The 27,342-nt window shown below is 59.0% G+C and overlaps 1 protein-coding gene across 2 annotated transcripts in view; it reads left to right on the top strand.

Moving 5' to 3' along the window:
- The first annotated feature begins 5,643 nt into the window (after positions 1 to 5,643).
- The window catches only part of SARDH (sarcosine dehydrogenase), a 60,261-nt gene continuing 38,562 nt past the window's right edge, over positions 5,644 to 27,342 (top strand). Inside the window, exons 1-12 of one of the 2 annotated variants that reach the window (XM_032418959.1) lie at positions 5,644 to 5,729; positions 6,377 to 6,431; positions 8,324 to 8,671; positions 9,820 to 9,998; positions 11,143 to 11,322; positions 11,901 to 12,024; positions 12,202 to 12,302; positions 19,272 to 19,376; positions 20,503 to 20,632; positions 23,219 to 23,305; positions 23,541 to 23,631; positions 26,734 to 26,875. In XM_032418959.1, coding sequence (XP_032274850.1) covers positions 8,353 to 8,671; positions 9,820 to 9,998; positions 11,143 to 11,322; positions 11,901 to 12,024; positions 12,202 to 12,302; positions 19,272 to 19,376; positions 20,503 to 20,632; positions 23,219 to 23,305; positions 23,541 to 23,631; positions 26,734 to 26,875 — 1,458 coding nt within the window. In that variant the 5' untranslated portion in view covers positions 5,644 to 5,729; positions 6,377 to 6,431; positions 8,324 to 8,352. The other variant, XM_032418960.1, reaches the window with a different exon arrangement.

Below are 27,342 nucleotides of genomic sequence, written 5' to 3'. Positions count from 1 at the left end.
TGGCTGTTGTGCTTATATTCCCTAACAATTTAGTTTTGGTCCTTCACTTTCCCTAGAAAAAGAAAACCCGCAGGTGCCCATGGGATCTATGTGGGAGTTTTACTCACCTGGAATTCTCTCTGGATAATCATGCCACATCTTGACACTTAATGTGCTGTTGGAGCTGTAATCAGATGGGTGCAGCAGGACCCCCAGCCACAGTGCTCTGCAGCCCCGCACCAATCAATGTAAGCCTTGGTCTGTTAGGATTACGATCTGGCCATGGGTGATAGCCTATAAGACAAGAGATGGTTATTTCTTGCTCACCTAACAGTCTGGGTAGAGACCCTGGCTAACAGTGTCAGGGACCCAGGTCTTTCTGGGGTTTTTTTGGTCCCTTGGGTGTGCCCTCACAAGTTCACCGCATGGTCCAAGATGGGACTTCAGCTCCAGCCCCTGAATCTACATTCCAGCCAATAGGAAGGAGAGGGACAGGGAAGGGATATGACCATCTCTTTTGAAGAACACCTTCTGAAAGTTTCACTCACTAACTCCCATTGGCCATAACTTGGTCATATGGCCATACCTGGGCTGCAAAGAAGGCTGGGAAAGGTAGTCTTTATTCTGGGTCTGATTACCCTAAAAGGATGAGAGAATGGGGAAGGCAGGGAGGTGAATAGCCTCTGCCGACGAAGACCCATGACCATGAGGGGTCTGCGGGGCAAAGACAGGTGGTCAGACCCCTTTGAGGCATGTCTTGCTGACGGATGAATAATCTTGATTCATGGGGAAAAGAATGCTGAGCTTTCTCAGATTCTCCACGGTCCAAGCCTACTTGGAATCTGAAAAGCACCCTGAATAATCCTCCATTCACTCACATAAGCGAGCTACACCTGTGTCGTGTAAGGGGGTCAAACCATGCACACTTGGAAGAGAACAGAGGTTTTTATTTCAACTGCCTCGGTGACTTTTTGGTCTGACATACTTTGTTTCTTAGGAGAAGAAATCTCTTCTGACACCCCCTCTATACCCTAAACCCTAATCCACGTGCTGCATGCGTGCATCTGTTTCCCTCCCTGGTTAGTGAGCTTGGCAGGCTCAGCAGAAAAGGGGCAAATCGTACTCCCAGGGTCGAGACAGGCAGCCTGGCCAGGTGAGAGCCTCTTGTTTGTGGGTCCTGCGCTCGGCTCCACCAGCTCCTGGGGAAGCTGTTGTCACCATTTGGGAAAGGTCACAGCTTTGTGTCACACTCCAAAGTAGGAATGTCTCGGACACCACTGAGACATCATGTCACAGAAATATTGAAAGCAGAGCAATGGGAAAAGGTGCACCAGGCAGGTGTCAGAGAAGGCAGAGAGACCATTGTTGGTATCAGACATAAAGCACTTTGGGGCAGAAAGCATTCTTATGTGTAAAAAATGTGGTACGTCGGAACCGGCTCGTGCCGGCTCCCAAGAGCCGGTCCTGTGTCCTTCTTTCCAACTCCAGATTCAGTGACTCCTCACTGGCAGCTTGACATTGGCCCTGGTGAGAGTGTTTACACCAAAGACATCAGCTAACACTCCCCACTGGACAAAGAGGTCCATTATTTTATGATAAAAAGGGACAATTAAATGTGAAGCTAGAACAATCCTGGAGCTTAATAGACTTCACAACATAGCCTTAAAATATAAAAGAAAAACTGGCAGAATTATAGGGAGAAATGGACACATCCTACTAGGAAAGGGGACGTCTTACACTGCTCCCGGAAACCGAGACAAAGCCAACAGCCATCAGGAAGGAAGCTCCCTGCCAGGGGCGTATTCCGTGAGAAAAGTGTGAGCCCAGACTCTGAGCCCAGGCTGTCGGTCCCAGTGGGGATCCACCTTCCAGCCTGCCTGTGGGGTCGCTCTCTGGGCAGGTCCCTGTCCTGGGACTGCACCCCAAACTCGGGGTCCAGCTCTCCCAGGGTGTCGTACTCACATGTGGCCGCCAGGGGCGATGTTTCCCCGCAAGGCTCAGAGTCCTGGAGGGCTGACTGCCTAGGGGTGACCAAGCCCCCCACCGACCACCGTGAGCTGTTCCCCTCACCTAAGCACCTAGAGGGCTTTCAGATCCCAGGGCCAAGGACAGCTCTGCACAGGCCTCTTGCCCTCTATTCACAGCAAGACTCACATCCCCCTGATTGGGTTGTTTTGGGGTGCTCTGGTCCCCCGCCCCGGAGCGGGAGAGAGGAAGCTGTCTTTACCTTGGACAATGCCTGGGGGTTCGGGTCAGGGGTTGAAAAAGCAAAACTCCCAGAGGCCAGCAGGGAGTGTGAAAGGGCAAAGTGACAGGGTAGGGACAGTGACCAACTGGACAAAACAGGCCCATCTAAGTGCCTCTGGCTAGGGTTTGGGCCCAGACCAGCCTGTGTGTCCCAGCTTTTCAAGATTTTGAAAGATCAAAGATTTTCAAGATCAAATCTGGATTTTTAGAGGAAATCTCCAGGGGAACACATAGGAAGATGTAAGCACAGCCTGAATCATGGGGGGTTGGGGGAGGCCTCCTGCCCCTGGGCGGCCGGGGTGAGAGCCTGGAGGGTGTGGCTGAACGGGCCGGGGGGCCGGGTGGTGTTGGTGGGGTCTCGTGCCCGTGGTCACTGTTTCCCCACCCTCGCCTCCCAGCACCCTCGGCAGGAAGATCCTCCAAAGATGCGTCCTGTCTCCCCACTGGACAGTTGTGGTGCCTGATGCCGGGGGGCTGATCCCCGGCCGGGCCCCGCTCGAACTCAGCAGCGGGAGCGACCAGCTCCACCTGCCACGTCGCTGCACCCACAGATAATTTGTGGGGCCAGTCGCCGGGTGAAGTGGGGGCCCCGGGCCCTGCACGAGGCTGCCTACCCCCGCTGTGTGTGTCCCAGGGGTCGAGGGACACGAGCTTCCCATTCCTGGGGACACCTGCGTCCAGGTGGCCTCAGCCCTGAGTGTGTGGGGAGGGGGCAGGGGGCGCCCTGCCTCTGGAGAGGGACCACCACTGAGCCCCAGGTGATGAAACATCCTGTCCTCATGAAAGCATGGGGGTAGTCGATATAGTGTTTTTAGGGTCTTTATTGGAAAAATAAAATCTCAGAAGTGTAATTCCAGCCCTCAAAGTTGTTCTGGAAACTTCCCTGCTCGCAGAACTGTCCAGGTCTGGCCCCCCTTGGCTATGTTCTGCCACAGTCATTTCTCTCCTCTGAGAGGACACGTGTAAAATGCTCAGCACGCTGCTTGCCTCCCCGTAGGGCCCTCAGGGCACCTCGCAGAGGCCCCGGGGGCCAGGCCGGGCGCCACCTCCCCCTGGGTCAGATGTCAGCAAGCGCTGCCCTGTTGGTATTTACTGTTCCTCTTTGGCAGGGCCACGCACAGGGCTCCGTGGAGGAGCCTCCTCCCCTGGCCCAGCCCCCTGGATGTCTGCCCAGAGGGCGGCCTGCAGCCGCCTCGCTCTGTCCTGGAAGCCGGGCCAGCAGCGGGGGCGGGGGGCCAGCCGGGGTCTGTGGAGAGGGCCGCGCGGGGGAAGGAGGAGGCTGGGCCAGGTGCCCGCAGGCCAGGGGGCAGGCCACAGGGGAGGTCCAGGGCCAGGGTCCAGGGGGCAGGCCACAGGGGAGGTCCAGGGCCAGGGGGCAGGCCACAAGGGAGGTCCAGGGCCAGGGTCCAGGGGGCAGGCCACAGGGGAGGTCCAGGGCCAGGGTCCATGGGCAGGGGGCGGGCTGCTGGACCACAGGTAACCCCTCACCCTCAAGGGTCGACTGGGACTTCCCTTTGTGCCACGGTTTCCTTTAAAGTGCACCAAAAGTAGATAATATACAATAAATAAATTACAAAACTTCCCAAAAACTGACACTGCAGGGGTTATAGTCCCTACCTCCCAGATGGGGAAACTGAGGCTGGGCCCAAGCTGGTACGGCAGGTTGGCAGCAGGAGCCTGCCTCAGTGTCCCTGGCTGGGGCCTGCGCACCTCTGGAGCCGGGCCCTCCGACACCCAGGGGAGACGAGGTGGCCCATTCCCCCCACCCCCCACCCCCCCCAGGCCTGAGCAGGGCTGATCGATCACATCTCCTACAGCGCTGACCCACAGCCAGACCCGGCCTTCCAGCCACCGCCCCTGTCCAAAGTCCAAGGGCGACTGTGCCGCTCGCTCGGCTTGGGACAACTTTGCACCGGCTGCTCATCTTTGAGTGCGGGGCCGGGAGAGGTCTGGGCTGCCTTGGCTGCTGCCCTGGAGCTGCCGGGACCCCTGTGTCCCTCTCCCGTGCCCCTCCTGTCTAGGGCTCTGATGGGGTGCAGCCCCGCTCCTTCTTCACCCTCCCTGACCCGTCCCTCACTGCATCGAGTGAGTGCAGGCTGGCCCCAGGCTGCTGGCCAGGCCCCCTCTCTGCAGAGTGACCAGGCTATGCACCGTCCCAGGAAAGCCTCATGCTGGTGGGGCAGCCTTCCTTGGGGAGTGAGTGACAGTCTCTGTCCACATGAGGGGGACTGAGAATGGTAGCAGCACCTGGCCAGGCCAGAGCCCGGGCCACCTCCTCAAAGTGCTGGAAGGAGGGGCAGCTTGCTTGGGAGCGCCCCGTCACAGCCAGCCTCATGGCCGCCTCGCCCTCCGTCCCGCCCCAAATCCGTCTTGATCCTGAACCCGGAGCCCCTCAAGGGTTCTTAGTTGTCTCTGGGTCTTCTAGCCGTGCTTTGCATCCAGTAGGTGCTCAGTAAGTGTAGAGGACAGACAAACTGGCAGCAAGACAGATGGTCGGACAATTAAGAAATTGAAATAAAGAACGCAAATAAGAGGATAATTTTTTATCTCATCTGCATTAATTACAGTGTGTCGCTCCTGCTATTTCCCTACTCTTAGTAGCCAGCATTACTCTATTGCTAATTTTTAAATTCTTTCTTTGATCCGTGGGGGAGGAGGTCCAATTTTATATCAACACCTGTTCTGATGCTTCGCACACCCAGGGTACGGGTACGCAGTGTTCCTGCATTTCCTCTGGGCGTCTCCTCTGGGCATAGACGGAATGCCCTCGGCCCCCAGAGCTTGCTGTGTGGCCCAAGGCATGCTGGCTGCCCTCTCTGGTCCAGTGCCCCCAGCAGTCAAATGGAGGCAGGCGTTCCTGGCCTGGGAAGCAGGGCACCCTGCCATGGCAAACCAGAGGCTCGGGGACCTCTCACACAGCGACAGAGGGAGCCAGGAGCTCTGCAGGGCAGGATGCAGACGGCCGGACTTCCTGGCTTGCTTCTGAAGGCAGTGAGCACCCCTGCCCGGGAGCGAACAAGCTGCCGCTGGACGGGCAGGTGCTAGCTGGGGCCCTGCCTCACCTCGCCAAGGAGCCCGCAGGATGCCACGGGGCCTGGCACAACCCTGTTGCTTACCCAGCACTTTGGCCCACCGCACAGCTCGGGGCACGGGGAGCACAGACGGGCAGAGGCAAGCAGGGGTGCTCGGGGCCACCCGTTTCAGAGATAAGGGAGTGAGGTCACCCGCCCCATCACCCCCGTTCACAGGCCTGCTGTGCAGCCCGCCGCGTTGCCGCCCGGGCCTGGGAGAAGCCACAGGCGGTGGGCGGGGCATCCCGGGCGGGCGGTGGGCGGTGCATCCCGGGCGGGCGGTGGGCGGTGACAGGGGCTGGCGGTGCGGCCGGGGAGGGGCCGGGGGCGGGGCCAGGGGCCGGGGTTCCGGCCGGGCCGCCGCTGGGAGGGAAGGAGGGTCCGGCACCCTGCAGCCCCCGGCCGGGCACAGGCAGGCCTCTGGGGGCCCAGGTACGCCCGGGGGAGGAGCAGGGCCCGGGCCCTCCCCCTGCGGGCGGGCGGGGCTGGGACAGGCCCCAGGCGGGCCAGGACTTCTCTCGGCCTCTGGCGGCAGTAACCATCTGGCTGGGTGGGCAGGACCTCGGGTCCCCGGGTGCGTGGCAGGGGCCTGGGCACCCACCCTGGCCTTCTTCACCGGGCGGAGGCTGGGCCAGCTCTTTTCTGCATCAGCCTCCCTCGCCCCACAGCCTTTGAGGGGGGCTCCTCTGGCTCCTGCTTCACGGCTCAGGTGAAGTTGTCGCTCAAGCCCCAACCCCGTCCCTCACCCCCCCCCCCCCCCCCCCCCCCCCCCCCCCGCGGCCTGGGCTGTCCTGCACCCTCACCCCTGGTAACGCACGGGCCACGAGAGTTGCAGGGGCAGGAGAGCAAGTTAATGTTGAAGCAGCTGCTTCTGGCGGTAGGGGCGCCCCCAGCCGGTCCCATCAGAGCACAGGAAGGGGGCAGCTGGCCGCTTCTGGGGCCAGCGGCTCCAGCGAGATTGGAGGGAGGGAGGCGGGGCCAGAGGCCGAGCAGGAGCGCTGGGCAGCGCGGGTGGGGGCAGGGGGGCAGGTGCCCGGCCTTGACCGTGCCCGCAACCACGTGACGCTGACTTTCCTTAGGTAGGACACCACTCCTGGGGGCTCCTGGACGATTAGGGAACTTCGAGGACGAAAGGTAAGGACAGAGACAGGCCCAGAGGTGCACCAACCTGTGCCCAGGGCACCTCTGCGAGCAGAAGGGCAGGTGGGCTGTCAGACCGTGGGGGCAAAGGGTGGTAGAGGGACTGAGATGCCCCATCGCCCCCAACCCCTCCTCTGCGGAGCCTTACACATCACAGCTCTCTGCCCCTCCTCTGCCCCCACTCACCTGGGAGGGTTCCCTGTGTGTGTGTTGGGGGGGGTGGGCAGCCCTGACCAGCCTGAGCGCTGGGCCCCTCACCCCCATACCCCCCAGTGAGTTGGCGGCTACCCCCAGCCTCCCCCGCCCCAAACCAGGCCCTGGGAGAGCCTGCAGGCTTGGGCTGTGCTTGGGCCTGGCCTTGCTCCCCAGCTGGGCCACAGAGCGGCCCTGTGACCTCGGCCACCTTCCTGTACTTTGGTCTCCTGCCCTGTAAAATGGGGACAGCAGTCATAGGGGTGCTCACTGAGAGCATCTTTTATTTGGCGTGCGGGACACTCTTGCAAACAGAGGTCGACTCTTCAGGTTAATTAGTTCATTAATATCAGTCATGGCTATTAATGCAGGTGGATTCACGACTAAATCCCTCACACTTGTTCTGCCGACCCCGGAAGTGGGCCCAGGAGGCCCCTCTGCGTTTCCTTTCCTCCCCAGGTTGGGCAGGACACACCCCCAGGGAGACACCTCTCTGGCACCTTCACTCCTTAGGAGGTGGACTTCCTGTCACTTTCTTGTAATTAAGAGACTTTTCTGGCTTGGGAGGGCTTCCTGAAGGAGGGGGGATTCCAGGTGAGCCCTGAAGGCCACTGGGGACACAGGAGGAGGAGGAGGTGGAGGGGCAGGGAGAGGGTTACCCATGCACATGGCTTCCTCTCCCACGCTCCCGTCTGTGTCCGGGTGATGCGCCCTGAGGACTGCCACCTTCCTCGGTCCCCCCCGCCCCCCACCTGTCCCACCAGCACACGGCTGTGCCAGGGGCTCGTCCTCAAACGCAGACCCGTGGGGCCAGGCACTCGGGAAGACACCCCAGGGAATTGTCTGAGCCCCAGGGGCTCTCAAAACCCCCTCCCCCTCCAGCCTACCCCTCCCCCACTCCCATTCTCACAGTCATTTCTCTGGGTCCTGGGCCCCCCTGAGACCTGAGCTCCTTGACCTCAGCTCTCAGATCCCCTGCCCTCCTCCCTGGCCTCCCTCACGGGTGACCCTACTTCCCCAGACCGCATCCGGCCCCTTCCCTCTACCTCCCCTGCGCCCCCTGCAGCTCTCTAGTACCCACACTCTGCCACAGCCCCGTTCACTGTCCGCATCAGCCCCTGGAGGGCAAGGAGAGACAGGACAGGGGGCAGGCCACTCCAGAAAGGCAGGTGGCAGGGTTAGCCCGCAAGGGGTCTTGCTTACAAGGCTTGTCTTGGGGCCTGAAGACGAGCAGTTCTCTGCCCCCAGCTGCCAGATCGTAGTTTCTGCAGAGGCCTTACGGGGCTCAGTCCCGCACACCGTCCAGAGGGTCTCAAGGACACATTGCTCCCTCAAGCCTGCATCCCTGGGAGTGGCTCCCATGGTAGGAACCGGGGGCTGGGTTGGGGGGAGACAAAATGTACATTCCCAGGACAGGGGAGGGAGTGAGGAGCCTCTGATTACCCAGGTCCAGCTTGTGGGCCCAGCTCCAGGAGCAGGCAGGGACCTTCTGCCTCCCACCAAGGTCGCCGTGCTTCCGGCCAGAGCCGATGATGCCTCCAGGCCCTCAGTACACGCACGCTGGAGTGCAGGAGCGATCGGGGCCCCGGGGAGGCAGTGGAGGAAGGAGGGTATGGGGGTGGTCCCCGGGTCTCACCTGGTGCAGCCCCCACTGCGCCCCTCGGCGCCCCAGCCAGCCCTGACTCTCTCCCCAGCTCCCTGAGGTGCTGAGCACGGAGTCCCCATGGCCTCGCTGAGCAGAGCCCTGCGTGTGGCCGCCGCCTGCCCTCGCCGGGACCTGGGGCTGCGCGCCCTGACCAGCCGAGCCGGCCCCACCACCGAGAAGAGCGTGCCGTACCAGCGGACCCTGAAAGAGGCCCAGGGCCCCTCGGCGGTGGCCCAGGGCCCAAGCCGGCCCCTGCCCAGCACAGCCAACGTGGTGGTCATCGGCGGGGGCAGCTTGGGCTGCCAGACCCTGTACCACCTGGCCAAGCTGGGCGTGAGTGGGGCAGTGCTGCTGGAGCGGGAGCGGCTGACCTCCGGGACCACCTGGCACACGGCGGGTAGGGGCCAGGGCGGGCAGGGGCCAGGAGGGACTGGACTCGGTGAGGGGACAGTTCCAGGGTGACGACTAGAGGCTTGTTAGAGGCAGCTGAGCAGGAGCAGGAAGGACACGGAGAAAAGATGAGGGATCATCTGAAGGCGGACAGATGGGGGACCCCCTTTGCCCCCCATGTCTCTGAAGAGCCATAGTGGGGAGGAGGGAGCAAAGCTGAGACCAGAGCTGGGAGCCCAGGCAACTGTCTGTTCCAAGAACAGAAGCCCCTCCCCAGATGGAGCCCCTGGGGCTGAGGGGCGTCCACAGGCGGGCATAGAGCGTGGACGGGGGAAGGAGCCATCGGGTGATGCACAGCCGTGTCCTCCATGGGCACCAGATGCGTCCATGATCCTCATCTTCCTAACTAAGCAGTGGGCATGTTGTAAGCCCCTACTGTGTGCATGTCGCCAGGGCAGCCACCCTTCTGCCTTAACCCTGGGAGCTGGGTGAAGTTTGCAGTTTCGGTGGGGTAAACATTCCCACCTCTGCTAATGTCGCGCTACCAGCGTGAGGTCACAGAACGTGGAGCTGGGAAGAGATTCAGACATTACATGCCTTGTACACCACCGTTCTGCCCTCCCGCTGTCCCATCCCAGCCAGGCCAGCAGGCCTCTCCCCTCACGGTTACACCGGCCTCGGCCCTGGCCGCCCGCCCCCCAGACTCCGCTCTGAAGGGAGCAGCTTTGTTGGGGGTCGGTGTACACGTGGGCTTCAGCGGGTCCTGGCTTGGGGTCCCGGCCCCATCACTACCTGCTCTGTTGTCTTGGGTGTGGGACTGTTTGGTGCCATCTAATTTCACTCTAAAATCATCGTGCCTCCCTCTTGGGGATGCTCTGTCGCCCTGTGACAGGCTCAGCCCTGGGCTTGGCACACAGTAAGGGCTCCATAAAGGGGACCCCCGATGTTACCACTGTGTGAGCTGCCCAGGGGCCAAAAGCCCGTCTTCAAATCAGCTTTGACCCTGTGATTTCTGGCTCATCAACCTCCTGGAGTTCCCCGAGGGCTGCAGAGAAAGACCCAGGCCCTCTGCCTGATCTTCAGGAGCCCCAGGCTGCGGTGGGGAAGGGGGAGGCACGGCGCGGGGCTAACGGTGCCCCTCGCCTTCCCGGCCAGGCCTGCTGTGGCAGCTGCGGCCCAGTGACGTGGAGGTAGAGCTTCTGGCCCACACGAGGCGCGTGGTGAGCCGTGACCTGGAGGAGGAGACGGGGCTGCACACAGGCTGGATCCAGAATGGGGGCCTGTTCATAGCATCCAACCAGCAGCGTCTGGACGAGTACAAGAGGCTCATGTCGGTGGGTGTGGCCCCCGCCAGAGGTGGAGAGCTCCCGGTGGCGTGGGTGCTCCCTGTCCTGGGGGGGGCTGGGGCAGCAGGGCTCGGGGAAGGAGCTCTGACCGATCTGGGTCACCATCAGACCCAGGTGCCCTTGCTGCTGGGCCACCTGGGACAAGTGGCCATGCCTCCCTGAGCCTCGGCCTTCCCACCTTTAAAATGGGACCATACTGTGGAGCGGACATGGGAGAGGCCCAGTACGTGGGGCTATTCGGCCACTGTGCTCCGTGCTCACGGCAGACAGGATATTTATGAAATCGCACCCCCAGGAGGCAGTGCCCACACTTCTCCCACGCCCCTGCCCCCGCCCCCACTTCCAGGCCTGGGGAGGGCCGTTGTCCAGGAGACTGGGAGAGAGGCTCATGCTGCTGCTGATCCTTGGATTGGGGTGGGGTGCTGTTTCCTAACCCCTAGCTGGCTCACTGGCTGGGACAGAGGCCGCCAAGCGAAGCTTCAGCCCCAGCCTTGGAGCCCAAGTCCCCAGCTGCTGAGAGGCCCCTGCCCCTTTTCAGGCACAGTTCTCAGCCAGAGACTCTGACCAGCTCAGCTCCTTTCTAGTTGGGTGGAGCCTGTCCTGGTTGTGATGCCTGGGGACACTCGATTGGCTGCCCTTGGGCCAATCAGATGTGATGGTGTGGCCTGTCCTACTAAGTCAAGGGCCCAGCCAGATGAACAGGTTGGTCTCCTGGGAGCTGGTCGGATTGGAGAACCTGAAGATCCTCAAGCTCAAAACCCCTCCAATCCCTGGGGGGTGATTTGCATTCGTTTACAGAAGCCCTTAGGTCCAGAGACTGGTCGAGGCTCTTGAGGGGTACTAACCACATAAACGGTTAGCACCCTTAGTCTGCCCAGGGGCCTTTGTCATCTGTGTCGGAGCTGGGTGAAGGTGGGACAGCTCCAGGGCCTGCTCCCGTGCACGGCGTCATGCTCCTCAGCCTAGTGCGGAGATGGCCCCCGGGGCGGGGCGGCTGGGGCGTGGTGACCAGCTAAGGCTTCCTGGAGGAGGCAGGGTTGGAGCCGACCCTTGGAGGTGCACACGGGGAGGACAGTGGCCAGAGGGGGTCTGCTCCCTGAGGGCTGAGTCCCTTTGCTCTCGGTCCCTCTAGCTGGGCAAGGCGTATGGTGTGGAGTCGCACGTGCTGAGCCCGGCAGAGACCAAGGCGCTGTATCCGCTGATGAACGTGGACGACCTGTACGGGACCCTGTATGTGCCGCAGGACGGCACCATGGACCCCGCCGGCACCTGCACCGCCCTCAGCAGGGCCGCTGCTGCGCGGGGAGCACAGGTACCAGCGGCCCCGGGGCCCTGTGTCCCCTGCTCCCGGCCCGAAGGACCCGGGGGCCCTGCTAGACGAGCGCGTCCTCTCAGAATCTCTTCTGTGCTTTTCATCGTTTATCCCAGATGTGCACCTAGTCGTAGAAAACATTGGAAAGGACAAATAAGCAAAAAAGAAGAAATGGAAGTCACCCAGAGGGGACAAGTGTTGACATTTTAGTTTTACCCCCCAAATATTTTTTAGGAAGATATATTTTTGTAGGAAGAACCAAGCCACACTGCTCCGTGGCCTTTTGACCGAAGACCGGACTGCAAACACCTGTTGGCGCAGCCAGCCTTGCTTTCTGGAAGTCACTTTATGAGAAAGACCCCGCGTGTCTGGGGACACGTCCTCCAAGTCAGGGGGTGCACGGGGTTGGCTTCTGGTGCTGGGGTGACCCCATTTCCCCAGCGGTGTCGCATGACACAGCGCCAGCAGAAGCAGGGTCCCAGGTCCCGTCCGGGCGGTAGGGAGCCGGTGACGGCGGGGGTGGTGGGCACCCTCACCGAGCCCTGCTTGGCTCTGGAAGCAGCCCCTCTCGCTCCCAGGTCATCGAGAACTGCCCAGTGAGGGGCATCCGCGTGCGGACCGATGACTTTGGGGTGCGGCGGGTCGCCGCCGTGGAGACAGAGCACGGCACCATCCAGACGCCCTGTGTGGTCAACTGTGCAGGTGGGCAGGGGTCTGTCCCGGCTCTCGGGCGGCCACGCTGGCTGCTCCCTAAGCCTGGCCCGTCTCCGGGTGGGAGGCCTGGGTGGGACAGACAGGCCCGCGGAGGCTCCCCCTGCTCACCGGGCTGGCGGCCCCGCCTGGAGCCACAGAGCTGACCTGTCCCTGCTCTGCCCTCAGGCGTGTGGGCCGGCACTGTGGGTCGGATGGCTGGAGTCAAGGTCCCGCTGGTGGCCATGCACCACGCCTACGTGGTCACTGAACGCATTGAGGGCATCCAGGTAGGGACATGGACGGCCCCAGACCTGGTGTCAGGCTATGGGGGGTGCAGGGACCTGGCTCGGAACCCCAGTGCTTGCAGGTGGCGTGACCCCTCTCCACCCTGAGCCTCGGTCACCTGATCTGTGAAATGGGCATCATCACACTGGGGGTTTGGGGTGGGGTCAGAGTTAAGTGAAGGAACCCCCTGGTGCTGACCCCCTGGGCCTTCGGGGCACAGCTCCTCAGTGATGCCCAAGATCGTGTCCTGCGTGGTGCGGCCCGTCCAGGCTTTGTCACGTTCTGTGCTCCGGGTGCTTCTTCAGGGGACCCACGCGTGTTTGCCCGCTCCCTAATGTGCCCTGGGTGCCAGTGTCGGGGACGCTGATTCCGGACCCTCAGATCCTCCTGGGGTCTTGGAGGGGCTTCTGCCAAGGGAGACACGGGCCTGTGCACCCCTGCCCTCTCTCCTCTTCTCCCCTTCTCATCTCCCCCCCACCCCCGCCCCACTGTGGTGGGGCTGGTAGCTTCCTGTCACCTTGTCAACGACCACTCCTCTTTTCCTTCCTCCCTCCCTCCCTCCATCCCTCTTTCGTTCAACCCATTCATCTCTCCCTCCCTCCCTCCCTCATCGTCCATCCACTTATCAACCATTAACCCACCATTCCATGTAACCCTCCCTCCGTCCTCCCGCTCACCAGCAAACACTGACTGCTGCGTCCCAGGCCTTATTCTAGGAACCAGGGCTGTAACAGAGAAAAGGACCCAGTTCTTGTCGGGGTGGAGCTGGGGGGCAGGTACAGGCCGGCAAAGGAGCAATTCCCAAGCAGGCTGATGGGGCTCTGAGGAGGCAGGCAGGGGGCTCCAGGGACTCCTAGCCCAGGGAGCGGAGTGTGGGGGCCTGGCAGCCCAGGGCCTGCAGGCAGTTCAGGGGGGCCAAGGGGGTGGGGGTGGGACAGTGTGAGGTGGGACCCGGCAAAGAAGGTCCTGCCCTGGAGGAGCCTGGCTTCCTGCTCGTCACTGGGGCCACAGTGGTGGAGGGGCTGGGGCAGGTGCCGGGCCCTGCACACACTCCTGCCCTCTCCCTTGACACAGGGCTTCCCCTTTTCGTGGACGAGTGTAATGGGATCCAGCACAGGCCTCCCGATGGCTGCTGGATGCCCCGAGCTCTGTGGTTCTGTGGGGAGAGCTCCCGGGTGGCCGCCAGGGGTCGCCCTCAGGCCACAGTGGGCTCCTGAGTGCTGGGGACAGGCTGTGTCCTGGGGAGGGATCCTTCTTCTTGGGTGGCCACAGGGCTGTGCGCCCTAGGAACCCCCAGGTCTGAGGGTCTGACCCAGGGCTGGGTCTGAGCCAGGCACTGCCCCCAGCTTCTCTGTGACCTGGTCCCCTCCCTCTCTGGGCCTGGGGTGTGTGTCCCACAAATGCAGTGCACCCCATGCTCTCTGCTGGTCTGCATTCCACCGGCCCTTGCCTGCTTTTGCAGACACCGCTCTACTCGGGCACTGAGGGATAGGAAGGCTCAGGCTCGGGGGCGGCGTTCCAGCTCCTCCGTTACCCAGCCAGGCAAGTCATAGTGCTGCGTGCACCTCAGTTTCTTTTTCTGCAAGATGGACAATAGGGTACTGATTGCACGGGGCTGGCTGAGGGAGGAGCCCGTGACGGAGGGGAAGGGCTGAGCATGGTGCCTGGCCTGTGGCAGGTGCTCCTCAGGTGGTAGCTGTGGTGAGGGTGACAATGGCCAGAACCAAGGGGCACAGGGTGGTCCAGCTGGCAGGTGCCTCAGAGGACGAGATTAGGGAAGGCTGGAGCTATCAGGCAGGCTTCCCAGAGGAAGCAGCCAACAGGATTTGGAAGGAGTGGGGCACAGTTAAACAATGAAAGGGAGCAGGGTGAGGTCGGGAGGAAGGCACACCAGTGGGACTGGGGTCATAGCTGTAGGGTGGGCTTCTGCATGGAGATGGCAGTGAGAGTGTCCTGAGGACGCCTTGGTCACTCCAAGGCAGCTCGGTGTGCTGGCGCGCAGGAGCTAGAACGAAAGTCAGGGGCTTCCCCGGCCACCAGGTGTCCCCACTGTCCTGCTCTACGGAACTCCAGAGATTTTGTTTTGTTTTGTTCTAAGAGTAGTAGTGACAATAGAGGTAATGATATCACTATTTCTATTTCTGAAGTGCTCAGTTACTGAGAACTTCCTACGTGCTCCTTACAACAATCCCTCATTACAGACATTCTTATTCCAGTTCTCTGGAGGAGCTGGACAACTAGGAGACTGGAGTGGGAGGGAGGGGCATCTGCCAAGTTATCCCTTTTGGTCTCTGTGTGTCCTCAGAGATGGGACAGAGGAGTCACATCTAATGTGCCCATCTCCAGGGTAAGTCGTCCAAGAGAGAAGGCAGTTCCTCCAGTGCCAAAGAGCAATAGGGGATGTGGTCTTTCCCCACTTCTGCTCAGTTTCTAAAATGATTTTGGTTTTGTTTATTGGTTAGATCAGTAGTCAGTGTTTGCAATATAATGTCAATGTAAATATTGTTAACTCCTGAGCAAATAGCATCCAACTTTTGTGTTTCCTGGAGTTATTCATTGTTTTCCAGTTGCTCAGTTTTCTATATAACTGTCACTAATTACCTCTATCTATCTATCTGTCTAGCTATCTATCTATCCATCTATCATCTATCAACATTACCTTCATCCCCCAAATCCCATACTCATTATCAGTCACTCCCCATTTCCCATCCTACCCCCAACCTTAGATAATCACTAATCTGATTTCTGTCTCTATGGATTTTCCTATTCTGGACATTTAATAAAATGAAGTCGTACCATATATGGCCTTTTGGGTCTGACTTCTTTCACTCAGTATGACATTTTCAAAGTTCATCCATGTGGTACATTGTCAGAATTTCATTCCTTTTAATGACTAAATAATATTATTTTTTTAATGGCTAAATATTCTACTGTAGATCACATTTTATTTATCCAGTCATCTGTTGATCAACATTTGAGTTGTTTCTACTTTTAATAATGCTGCTATGAACATTCATGTACACATTTCTGTGTGGACGTGTTTTAATTTTCCTTGGGTAGATATCTTGGAGTGGAATTGCTGAGTCATATAGTAACTATGTTTAACTGTTTGAGGAACTGTCAGACTGTTTTTAAAGCACGTGCACTGTTTCACATTCCCACCCACAGTGCGGAGGGGTCTGACTTCTCCACAGCTTCACCACCACTTGTGATTCTCTCTCTTTGATCGTAGCCATCCTAGTGGGTGTGAAGTGGAGAGTATCTCACTGGGGTTTTGAGTTGCATTTCCCCACTGGCTGATGACGTGGAGCATCTTCTCGTGTGCTCATTGGCCATTTGTACATCTTCTTTGGAGAAATGTCTATGCAGATACCTTGCTCATTTTAAATTAGGTTGTTGGTCTTTTTATGGAGTTATAAGAGTTCTTGTTATATTTGGGTTATTTTTGGGATCTTACCAGATTTATGCCTGGCACATATTTTCTCCCGTTCTGTGGGTTTTCTTTTCCCTTTCTTGATGGTGTTGTTGGCAGCACAAAAGGTCTTAATTCTGGTGAAGTCCAACTTATGGATTGTTTCTTTTTCTGCTTGTGCTTCTGGTATCATATTTCAGAAGGGCATTTCCTACAGTCCTTTTCCAAGGCCACAAAGATTGACTAGCGTATTTTCTTCTAAGAATTTTATAGTTTTATCTCTTATTCTTAGATCTGTGACCCATTGTGACTAAGGTTTGTGTATGGTGTGAGGAAGGGCTCCAACTTCCTTCCTTGTGTGTGGCCATCCAGCTGTGTCAGCACTGCGTGTTGAAGATCGTTGCTTCCCCGTCTCCATGGCCTTGGCATCCTTGTGGGAAATCAGTGGACCATAAATATGAGGGCTTATTTCTGGACTGTCAACTGGATTCCAGTGATCTATATGTGTATCCTGTGTTAGTACCCCCCTGTCTTGATTACAGTAGTTTTGTAGTGAGTCTTGAAATCGGGAAGCATGGGTCTCCCAGCTTTGTTCTTCTCTTTCAAGATTGTTTTAAATATTCTGCGTCCCTTGAATTTCTGTATGAATTTTAGGATCACTTTGTCTGTTTCTGCCAAGAAGCCAGCTGCGATTTTAATGGGGATTGTGTGGAATCTGGATCAATTTGGAGAGCATTGTCATCTTAGCACTAGTCAAGTCTTCATTTTATAAACATGGGATGTCTTTCCATTCATTTAGGTCTTCTGCAGTTTCTTTCAAAAATATTGCCAAGTGTTTAGAGTACAAGTTTTGTACTACTTTTGTTAAATTTATTCGTGAGTATTTAAAAATACTGATGATTGATGGGGGTGCCTGAGTGGCTCAGTCCATTAAGCGTCTGCCTTCAGCCCAGGTCATGATCTCAGGGTCCTGGGATCGGGCCCCACATCGGACTCCATGCTCAGCAGGGAATCTATTTCTCCCTCTTCCCCTGCTTGGGCTCGTGCGTGCTCTCTCTCTCTCAAATAAATAAATAAAATATTTTTAAAAATTCCTTTTGATGATGTAAGTGGAGTTATTAATTTCATTTTTGATTGTCCATCATTAGTGAAATGAAAACCAAAACAATAGTTTTTATTTGTCTGTTGTACATTGACCTTGTATCCTGCTGCCTTATTGAACTATTTTGTTAGTTGTAATAGTTTTTTAGTGGGTTCCTAGAATTTTCTATATGCAGGATCATGTCATCTGCAAATAGAGATCGTTTTACTCCTTCTTTTCCAAGGTTGATGCCTTTTATTACTTTTTCTTGCCTAATTGCTGTAATGGCTAGAAACTCCAGCACAATGCTGGGTAGAAGTGCTGAGAGTAGACATCCTTCTGTTGGCCTAATCTTAGAGGAAAAGCTGAAAATAAGTATGTTTCAGCTGTGGGTGTTTCTTAGATACCCTTTGTCAGGAAGTTTCCTTCTATTTCTAGATTGTTGAGTGTTTTTGTCATGAAAGGTGTTGGAAATACTTTCTCTGCATCTATTGAAATGATGGGTTTTCATCCTACTCTCTCGATACTGTGTATTACATAAATTTGTTTTCAGATATCCAACCAACCTTGCATTCCTGGGATAAATCTCATTAAGTCATGGCATATAATCCTCTTATCTGTTGCTGGATTCAGTTTGCTAGTATTTTGTTGAGGATATGTGCATTTATATTCTAACTGTCACATTTTCCTCCCAAACATTTCAACATGTCTGTCCTATCAACTACCTCTCAAGAATATGTTCTGCACAGCTCTGCACAGCGGGGAAATCATATACAGTCTGTAAGTCCCATTCCCCTCCCCTGGAGGAACGCTCCTGCTGTTCTGATCTCTGTTCTAGACGGATTGCCTCGTGACCTCTGCTCGGCTGTGACCCTGGGGCCTTCTTCACTCCTCTTCTGTTTGGATCCATGGCGTGTGCTCTGGTTGCTTATTGAGAAGGGGCAGGTGGTGGGTAAATATTTTCATGTTCATCGATGTCTGAAATAATCTTTATTCTTTCCTTACACTTGATTGATGGATTGACTGGGTTAGAATTCTCCATCTAAAACTGTCTGTCAGAATTTTGAAGACTTGGCTCCAGGTCCTCTGGCCTCCAGGAATGCTGTGCCATTCTTCAGGACCCACCTGTTCCTCTGGTGTTCTGATGTTTCATCCCAGTGTGGCCTCTGTGCTGGCCTGTCCATTCACAGGGCATGGTGGGCCCTTGTGGTCCCTCATGGGCCCTTTAATATGGAGATTTGTGATGTTTAATCTGAGAAATTATCCTGGATTGCTGCTCTGATGTTCCTCTACTCCATTTCCTCTGTCTTTCTGGAACTCCTATAAGGTGGATGTTGGACATTTAGGGCTGTCTTGTGATTCCCTTATTTTTTTCCTTTCCTGATTGCAATTTCTTCATCTTTTTTAGCCTCATATCTAGAAGATGGTCTTATCTGACCCTTCTGTTGCATTTTTCATTTTGATAATCATCTCTCATTTTGAGACCTCTTTCTTGATCTGGGATTGTTCCTTTTCCATGACCCCTTGTTTGATGGACCAAATCTTGTCTTATCTCTGAAGTTCCTGGTGTGGGTTTTAAGGGAAAGTTTCTGCAGGCCGACTGGAAGCTTGGAGAGGGAGGACAGGAGGGCATCTTGCAGGGGATGAGGGTGAGCCATCCTCTTTGGTGAGGGCCCCGGTGTCCACATCTGGAGCCTTCCACAGGCCACTTCATGTCTCCACAGTAGAGTCCCCGGGATGCTGTAGAGGGGGGAATGGCAGTCCAACCCTCACCACCCCTGAGCCTGGAGCCTGTGGGAACCCACTTCTCCAGACCTCAGGGCTGTCCCCAGGCCAGGCTCCGGGCTGTGCTGGGTGGGGATGGAGAGGATCTGGGTTCACTGCTGTGAAGAGACCCTGGCCTGTCTTTCTGTTCGTACACATACTCTTTCTCACTCACACACATGCACACTTACACACACACACACACATGCACACACTCACATTCACACATATGTGCACACACACTCACACCCACACACACCATGCACTCTGCCCACCAGGCCCCTGCAGAGGGAGCTGGGTTGCCACAAGCCAGGACTCTACAGTGTGGAGGGGACGGGGAGGGTGCAAACTGGTCTGACTTGTGTATTTCCCCCTCCCCAAACCCGAGCTGGGGTGCTGGCCTTCACTCTGCGTCCTGCAGTATTGCTTGAGATCTCTGTGTGCTCTTGTCTCTCCACGGTTCTCTTAGATTTGCGGCTTATACCACGTCCCTCCCTCCTTCTTTCCTCTCCTTCTTACATCTTTGCTGCTGTTTTATGGGGTTTAGGGAAGGAGAGACTTGAGTGGTGGGGGGGTTATCCACAGTGTAACCTGAGACCCCGGGTCCACTCTGTCCTCAGGGTTCTGCAACAGGGAGAAGGTGCCATGGGCCACTGGGGGCCTGTGACCCTCAAGCCCTGGCTGACCCTGAGGCCTCTTTGTTCTGCCTTCCAGAACATGCCCAATGTCCGCGACCATGATGCCTCGGTCTACCTCCGCCTCCAAGGGGATGCCTTGTCTGTGGGCGGCTATGAGACCAACCCCATCTTCTGGGAGGAGGTGAGACACTGAGGGATCGAGGGGGTGGTTCAAGGCCGTGTCTCAGTGTGGAGAAGTCTTCTTCCAGAAAACCCACCCTCCCGAAGCTCCTCAGGTATACCCCTGAAATGGCAGGTCCCTTGGCCCCAGAAGGGTCTCACTCATTTTTCTCTGAACCAGGCACACAGGTAGATCCAGAGCTGGGGCAGGGAGAGGGCTGGCCTCACAACATTAATAGAGGCTGCAGAATGTAAAATAATGGCTTTGGAAGACCAAAACACAAAAGCCCTGTGTCCGCAGCAAACAATCCCGCAGCCCCGCCCCCATGACAGCGGCATCTCCCCCAGGCCTGGCTGCTTCCCCAGCAGCTTCGGGGGCTGCCTGAGGTCCGGCAGCCCCCTCGGCCCCCGTGAGCATGCCCGGGCCACCCTCGCTCCTGGATTCATGGAGAAATGGAATGACTGAGTGACAACTTTGGGTCAGATACTGTTTTACTTCCTGGGGGCAGGGAGAGACCAACATAAAAGTCCCTGTCCTGGGGTGCCTTTATTTAGGTGGGGAGACCCACAATAAACAAAGAAGTCATGGGTATCTGTGTGCTGAATGGAGCCGGCAGGTTAGGAAGAAGCCCGGTAAGAGTGGCGTGGAGGGATGTCCTTCACTCTGTGGTCAGGCAGGGCCCCCCCTGGGGAGCTGACGGCAGAGCAGAGTCCTGCAGAGCGAACAGGTGGGTGAGGAGCTGCCTCAGGTGGGGATGAAGGCCCTGAGGTCAGGTCAAGCTTGTCCTTCTCAAAGAACTGAAGGAAGGTCGGCGTGGCCATGGGTCAGTGGTGGACGTGGACAGGGCCTGCTCTTGTAGGGCTTGGTGGGCCACAGAGAGTCACGGGGAGCCACGGGGGGCTTGAGAGCAAGAGAGGGCCTGGTCTGACTTAGGAGAATGGGTGGAAGGAGGCGGGGAGGCCGGGTGACGAGGGAGAGCACCATAACAATCCAGCGCAGAGTAGGTGGGCCTGGGCCAGCACAGGGAAGGGGAGTGGTCAGGCCCCACTGAGGGGTCGGTGGAGGAGGCCTGACTCGGGGCAGGTTGGCCGGGCTCAGCTCCTGCGGGGCGGCTGTCACAGGGCTGCGCCCCCGCCTGCCTCCCCAGGTGTCAGACAAGTTTGCCTTTGGCCTCTTTGACCTGGACTGGGACGTGTTCAGCCCGCACATCGAAGGTGCCATCAACCGCGTCCCCGTGCTGGAGAAGACAGGAGTCAAGTCCACGGTCTGCGGCCCTGGTGAGTGGGGAGGCTGGGAGCTGGGGTGGGCGTCCCAGGGTCCTTCCGGCTGAAAAGTGCATCTGGCCTGTGTCAGGCCTGGACCTGGGCCACCCCTGCTGCATACAGGCAGGAGATGCACCACCCCAATCGTGGCTCCAGCAGAACCACGCGTGCGGTATGCGCCCCCCCTTCTTTCCCGGCGCACGCGGAGTCTCTTTCATCCTCAGTCAAGACAGAAAATGGGTAGGGCCAGCCTCGGCCCACATCGGGGCTGGGGAGAGAGGCCCCGAAAGATACAGTGCTGTCCAAAGGGGAAAGCTTGTGTCTGAGACTCTGAGTTCCCCGTGCCTCAGTGTCCTCATCTGTGAAATGGGTGACAGAGCACCTACTCAGCAGGCGTGGAGCAAGGGGCGGGGGGGAAGCCACACGTTAGGTGCAGGGCACGGCTGGGCCAGCAAAATGCCGTGAGTCTCCCGAGGGGAAGGGGTCACCACTCAGAGAGCAAGAGGCAGGCCAGGACAGGAGAGGGGCAGGTTTTGATGCCAGGGGCCTGTGGCCTGCAGGGGTCCAGCCCTCTCTCCCCCATGCACTTGGCATCGACACGGCCACCAGCCCAGGCTGCTTTAATCTGTTCGGCTCTCAGCAAGCCCAGCTGCGGTGAGCAGGATGGAAGCGCCCCTGAGCACTGGACTCAGGGAGCCGGGCGTGGGCCCTGGGCTGAAGACTCACTGCCCCCCCACGCTTCCCCAGGCTTGCGAGGGGCTGGCAGTGAGAAGCACAGGCCTGAGACAACCCCAGGGGTGCGAGTCACCCGGGAGCATCCTCTGTTTAATTAGACCGGGGAGTCACTGCTCCCACGAAGCCCTATCTGGGGGCGAGGTGCCTGTGAGGACATCTTGTGTCTGGTTTCCTGCCTGGGAGGGAGGGTTCGTGGGGAAATCAGCCTCTCTCCTTGCCAGAGAGGACAAGCACGGTCAACAGCCTTTGGCTTCCAGAACAGAACTCGGAAGTCCCAGGCCCCCTTGACTCCGGGGAATCTGGGGGCGGGCAGAGCTCCCATTCTGGGTCCCGGAGGTCACCGCCAAGGTGGGGGCCCCTGTCTGTGCAGCCCAAATGTCCCGTCATCCTGCATCCTTGTGTTGCTCAGGCTTGAGTCATTTGTTAAACATTCAAGAGACTCTCGTCCCCCGATACTCTCTCCTCACTTGCCCTGTGAGGCTGTTCTGAGCTTCCCATCCACCCGCCCGCAGCCCGGGCCGGAAACATCCCCAGCTCTGCCCAAGTGCTCACGGGGTGACCGCACGGACCCGGGGAAGCTCCCGTCCTGATGCTCACTGCCCCCTCTGAACTGCCTCCTCCACCCTCCCTCAGCTACCCCGAGTCTTTCTTTCTGACCTCTGGGGTGTCCCCCTCTCCAGCTGTTTGGAAGTTTCCCCCAGGCCCTGCAGACAGATGGCCTCAGAGGCCGCCCCCCCACCCAGGTCAGGCCTGCTCCCCACCCAGCAGGGAGCAAGCTGCACAGAGGTTAAGAACTCGGCTCGGGGCCAGGCAGTCCTGAGCGGTGCTCCCGCTTCCATGGTTCACTAGCAGGGGGACTGGGATAGATGAGACCCCGTGTCACATGGTCTCCTCATCTTTACCCCAGGGGACCACGGTGCCTGCCGGGAAGGGCTATTAGGAGTCCCTCACCACCCCCTCCTCACACACTGTTTTCTTACTTTGCTTACTTGTGTATTTACTGTGTCTTTCGCTCTGCTGTCAGCTCGCTGAGGGGTGGGACTGGTCTCGTTCAGAGCCGAGCCCGGGGTGCATACACGTGGGCTGCAAGTATTTGCAGATGGGCTAACTCACAGCCCTGGAAGTAAGTGCTATGATCCCAATTTTACAGATGAGGACACTAAGGCTCAGAGAGGTGAAGTGACTGGCCCAAGGTCACACAGCTAGGAAGGGGTAAAGCAGGGTTCAGACCCAGGATTGTGGCTGCAAAGCTCAGCTCTTTATAATGACATCCGAGGGTCCCCCGCCGTCCATGCCCTGGCCTCTGGGGGTGACCCGTCAGCAGCAGACAGAAGCAAAAGCCCCTGTCCCTCTCCTAAAGAACTTAGGATCATTCCTTCACTCAGTGAACATTTATCAAGCACCTACTGTGTGCTGGGCCCTGTGCTAGGCCTTGAGACATGGTGGTGAGCAAAGCCCAGTCCCTGCCCTCACGGTTCTCCTGGTCCAGTGGGCAAGGATGACCGACAGGGACACAGCAGGAAGGGGGTGCAGTAAGGGAGAGCTTCGCACTGTGATGGGGGCCGAGGGGAAAGGCCCCTCACCAGCAGGAGAATGGTGATAGTCGTGAGACAGACCTGGACCCTGCAAAGCAGAACCCACTCCTAGCTGGGTGTTTCTGGCCGTAAATGCTGAGGAACTGGGAAATGTGGTGGGAGAGGTTAGGGAGGCTCCCTGGAAGAAGTGGCATTGAGCTGAGTCGTGAGGTTGGGGAAGGTCTGGATGATGGAGGCACCTGCAGACCCTGCTCCAACCACCACATTCTCAGGAGACCCTGCCCCGGGTGCATGTGGCCTGGATGGAGCTTCAGGCCCCCCTTCCTTCCAGAGTCCTTCACGCCTGACCACAAGCCCCTGATGGGGGAGGCGCCTGAACTCCGAGGATTCTACCTGGGCTGTGGTTTCAACAGTGCAGGTGAGTGCGAGGCCTGCCACCTTGCGCCTCTGACCCCCAGAGCAACCTCAGGCAGAGTGGGGGTGGCTCCTGGTGGGGGGTGGGGCAGAGGAGGCCTGCAGGGAGGGGTGAGGTCCTATTAGCAGGCGTGCAGCACCCCAGGTGTGAGATCCAGGGCTTGGGGGGTGATGCCGGCTGTGGACACGGGGTGGGGGTTCTGGGGCAGATGGCAGACCTCTGGCTCCACTCTTGCCAGGAATGATGCTGGGCGGCGGCTGTGGGCAGGAGCTGGCCCACTGGATTGTCCACGGGCGCCCGGAGAAGGACATGCACAGCTATGACATCAGGCGAGTGTGCGCCGGATCCTGTGCCCTGGGATTCGGTGGAGTGGGGTACATGGCAAGGGCTGTTTAGAAAGGAGCCTTCCCTGGAATCCAGAGGGCTTCTTGGAAGAGGTGCCAGCAGGGGCGGTGCTGCAGGGGCCTGGGTTTGGCAGATCCACGGCCCTTGACAGCTTCCAGGATTTCTTGTGCCAGCGTCCTGCTTGACCCTCTGGATAGCTCCAGGATCAGCAGCGGGATCACATCATCCCACTTTGCAGATGGGGAGCCTGAGGCCTGGGGAGCAGGAGGGGCCGCACACATTGCCCAGGGAGTGAGGCCGGGCTGGTTATTGTTAGTACGAGGGTGGAGGCTGGGCGTCAGGCAGCGCTGAGCGGAGATGCCATCATTCACTTCCGGGGTGACTGGAATGAGTTGGACCCGATGCCGAGCCATTTCCTCACCGTGACGCCCGGGTCATGACGCTGTGTGCTGCCAACGTTGGGAGCAGCGAATGTGTCTGGGTCGGTAAAATGCTCTGGAGCCTGTCTGCAAGAAGCCCAGACAGACCTGAGCCGAGGTGGAGGGGAGCTGACGTCAGAGCTGGGTGGGGGGTGTCCTGGTCTCCACCACCCTCTGCCGGCGGGGCTGGGGTCTGCAGGCAACAGCTTGGAGGGGCGCCCCTGTGGGTGTCCGGCCCGCTCCCCTGTTACTGCTCCCGGCAGACAGCCTCCCCGGGGGGGACCCCAGTGGCCCAGTAGGGACTGGTTCAGCTCGTGCCCCCTCCTCTGCTAACCTTGCCCCTTCCTGGCCTGATGAGGACATTACACCCAATGGGGGGGGATGTCTGGCCCCCACAGAGGCAGACAGACAGACAAGACACTGAGATTCTCCGACTGCCACCCCCTCCATGGCGCCTGGCACAACAGTCTCCTCTGTGGCTGCCTCAGAGCCCGTCTGGGGCTGCGCCCACGCGCTCCCAAGAGAGGAATGTTCCAGAAATGATAGCTGCAAGGGGCCTCAGGGTGGGCCAGTCCAAGCCCCTCCTGCTACAGACAGCGAGAGGAGGCGCCGGTGGGGGAAGCCGCCTGTCTGCAGTCACTCGGGGCGTGAGCCGGAGCGAGCAGGGACTGAGCTTCTGGCCTCCCTGGCGGGCGAGGGCTTCAGCCCTGGAACAGACCCGCCCCCCAGGGCTCACCCCGGGCCTCAGGGGGCAGCTTCCCGGTGCCGCAGTGTCCACGGCTGCAGGACGAGGCTGGCCTGCCTGCACCCCTCCTGGGCTGAGGGAGACCCTGCAGGGAGGGAGCGCACGGTCCTGGATTCAGCAGGCAGCTTAGGTCTGGGCTGGCGGAGGCCCCGACCCAGTTGGAAAGGGGTCTGGGCCTCCCTCTGTCGGCTGCCTTCCCTGGCAGGAGCGTCTTGTGGGCTGGTTTATGGCTCGTGGGCTGGGGGTCACAGGTCAGGAGGCAGAGCCTCCTGGGAGGGAGCCCCTAAGAGCTGGGGCCTGGTGGGTCGAGGTGGGGGCAGTGAACTAGTCGACCCACCCTCGTGGCTCAGGCAGATGGTTTTCCCATCTGTGAAATGGGAGCAGTGAGCCACCACCTCTCAGGGGAGTGCGTCTGAAGCTCGTCCGTGCTTCACCCAGTGCCTGGCCTGGGCAGGGTCTGGAGGGCAGGCTGTGATTTTTAGTGAAAGTCCTCGGGGTCCGAGTAAGTGGGGAGGAGGAGTCATTCCTTCTTTGAGTGAGGAGGGTGGTGCAACCCTAGCCCTGGCTTTGGCCCTGGCCACAGGCCCCCTGCCTGCCTGCTCATGGGAGGAACGCTGCAGCCGGGTCTGCCTGGCCACAGGCAGGGGTCCGTCCCCCTGCTGATCCCCGGCCATGCTCTGGTTGAGCCTGAGCCCACGGCCCCGCCACGTGCACACGGGCACAGATCTGAGCAGAGGGGCTGGCGGTGCTGGCCAGTGGGGCACCTGCTGGAGCGGCCGTGTCTGTCGGTGTCGGGATCACCCGGGCCTGCCCTGGGTCCAGCTTCCTCTTCTGTCCCGGGGGGCCTGAGGAAGGAAATCCAGCTCTCCCCAAATCCCCAGCCGCCTGACCCCGGTCCCCACCAGGACTCACACTCTCAAAGCCGCTAGGAAGTTCCCATCTCCCATCCTGGGAGAACCATGTGAGCTCCTAGTGACTGGGGGCGAGGGGGGGGGGCGCGGAGTATGACCAGAGCGGCCATCAGCCGAGGGCAGACCTCCTAGCCTCCTTCCTCCCCACCTCAGCCCCTCCAAAGCCTGCCGCGCATTTCCGAACTCCACACCCCGGCACACGGCTTCTCCTCCAGGAACCCTCCCCAGGCCCCTTGGCCCAGCTCCATGGCTCCCTCTCTTGCAGCGTGTCCCAGAAGCTCCTGGCTCCGTGTGGCCCAGCAAAGGGCAGGCTGGGTTTCCTCTCGTGTGAAACGAGTCAAACCAGGGGTGGCAGGGGGTGAACAGCGAGGGGCACTCAGCCCCGGGCCTGCACTGGAAAGGAGCTCCGGAGAGCCTCGATATTACTAGTGATAATATCTGCAGTAATAAGCTCACTCCTATAGCTCTACCCCTGCCCCAGTCAGGCTGCCGTGCTTGCTAGAACTATGTGCAAAGTAAGAGTCAATTAGCCCCGATGAAGCTCGGACAGGAATCACTGAGGATGAAACACAGATGAGGACGTAGCTGGTGAGGAGGTGGGCCTGGAGGAGGCGTGAGGCGCCAGTAGGTGGACAGTGAGGAAGGGGCCAGCCGGGGCTGCTGGTCCGAGCTGGGGCTCTGAGGGTGGGTTTGTGTGTGGGAGGGGCTGCGGGCCTGACCACAGGTGGGCCGGCAGCCGTGCAGTCAGCTCGGGCGGCCGTGGCTGTCCGTGGAGACCAGATGGACAAGCCGCTGGGAGGGGAGGGCCGTGTGTGGTGGGCGGGGGTCGCAGTGGGGAGGCTGAGCTGCCCAAGGCCCCACGGTGGGAGAGTAGAGCATGGACCCCCTCCTGAACCCACGCCTCAGGGAGGACTCTGGCAGAGGGATGAGGGTCCAGTTTTGCCCTGGGTCCTTGGCCAGCCGCCCCCAACAGGCCCCCAAGGCAGTGACTGGCCCCTCCATCTGCGACAGGCGCTTCCATCCCTTGCTCACGGACCACCGCCGCTGGATTCGTGAGCGCAGCCACGAGTCCTATGCCAAGAACTACTCGGTCGTCTTCCCCCACGACGAGCCCCTGGCAGGGCGCAACATGAGGACTGACCCCCTGCACGAGGTACCACACCCTGACGAGCGCGGTGACCCTCAGGACGCCCAGGGTACTGGGGTGACAGAAGGGCATGCGGCGCCACAGCTCCTGGGCAGGCGAGGCAATGACTCAGTCATACCCAGGGTCTTCCTAACAGAACGTGCTCAGAATCCCCCCTGACTGCTGGCGGCGGGGCTCCTGAGCGGCAGGTGCGTCAGCAGGGGTGAGCATCAGTGGGTGCGCGCCAGCAGGTCGCACATCAGAGGAGGGCACGGCCACAGAGCAGCATGCCGAGGAGACGGGCTCCTGCTGGGGGAGCCTGCTTCGGCTGCCTTTCCTCCCCGGCCAGCTTCTACCTGTACGATGAAACCCACCGTCAGATGCCCTTCCCGGGGCCTGGCCCTGTGCACTCTCGCAGGGCCCCCACAACCCGGGCACCTGCCCTGTGCCCCCAGCCCGTGCTTGCTTTGCTTCTCTAGGGCCTTGGGCCCAGA

The sequence above is a fragment of the Phoca vitulina genome, unplaced genomic scaffold (assembly GCF_004348235.1).
Source record: "Phoca vitulina isolate PV1807 unplaced genomic scaffold, GSC_HSeal_1.0 scaffold21, whole genome shotgun sequence".
In the NCBI taxonomy this organism is placed as follows: Eukaryota; Metazoa; Chordata; class Mammalia; order Carnivora; family Phocidae; genus Phoca; species Phoca vitulina.
Note: the sequence above shows the minus strand (reverse complement) of the source record. Positions and strands in the feature narration are given on the sequence as shown.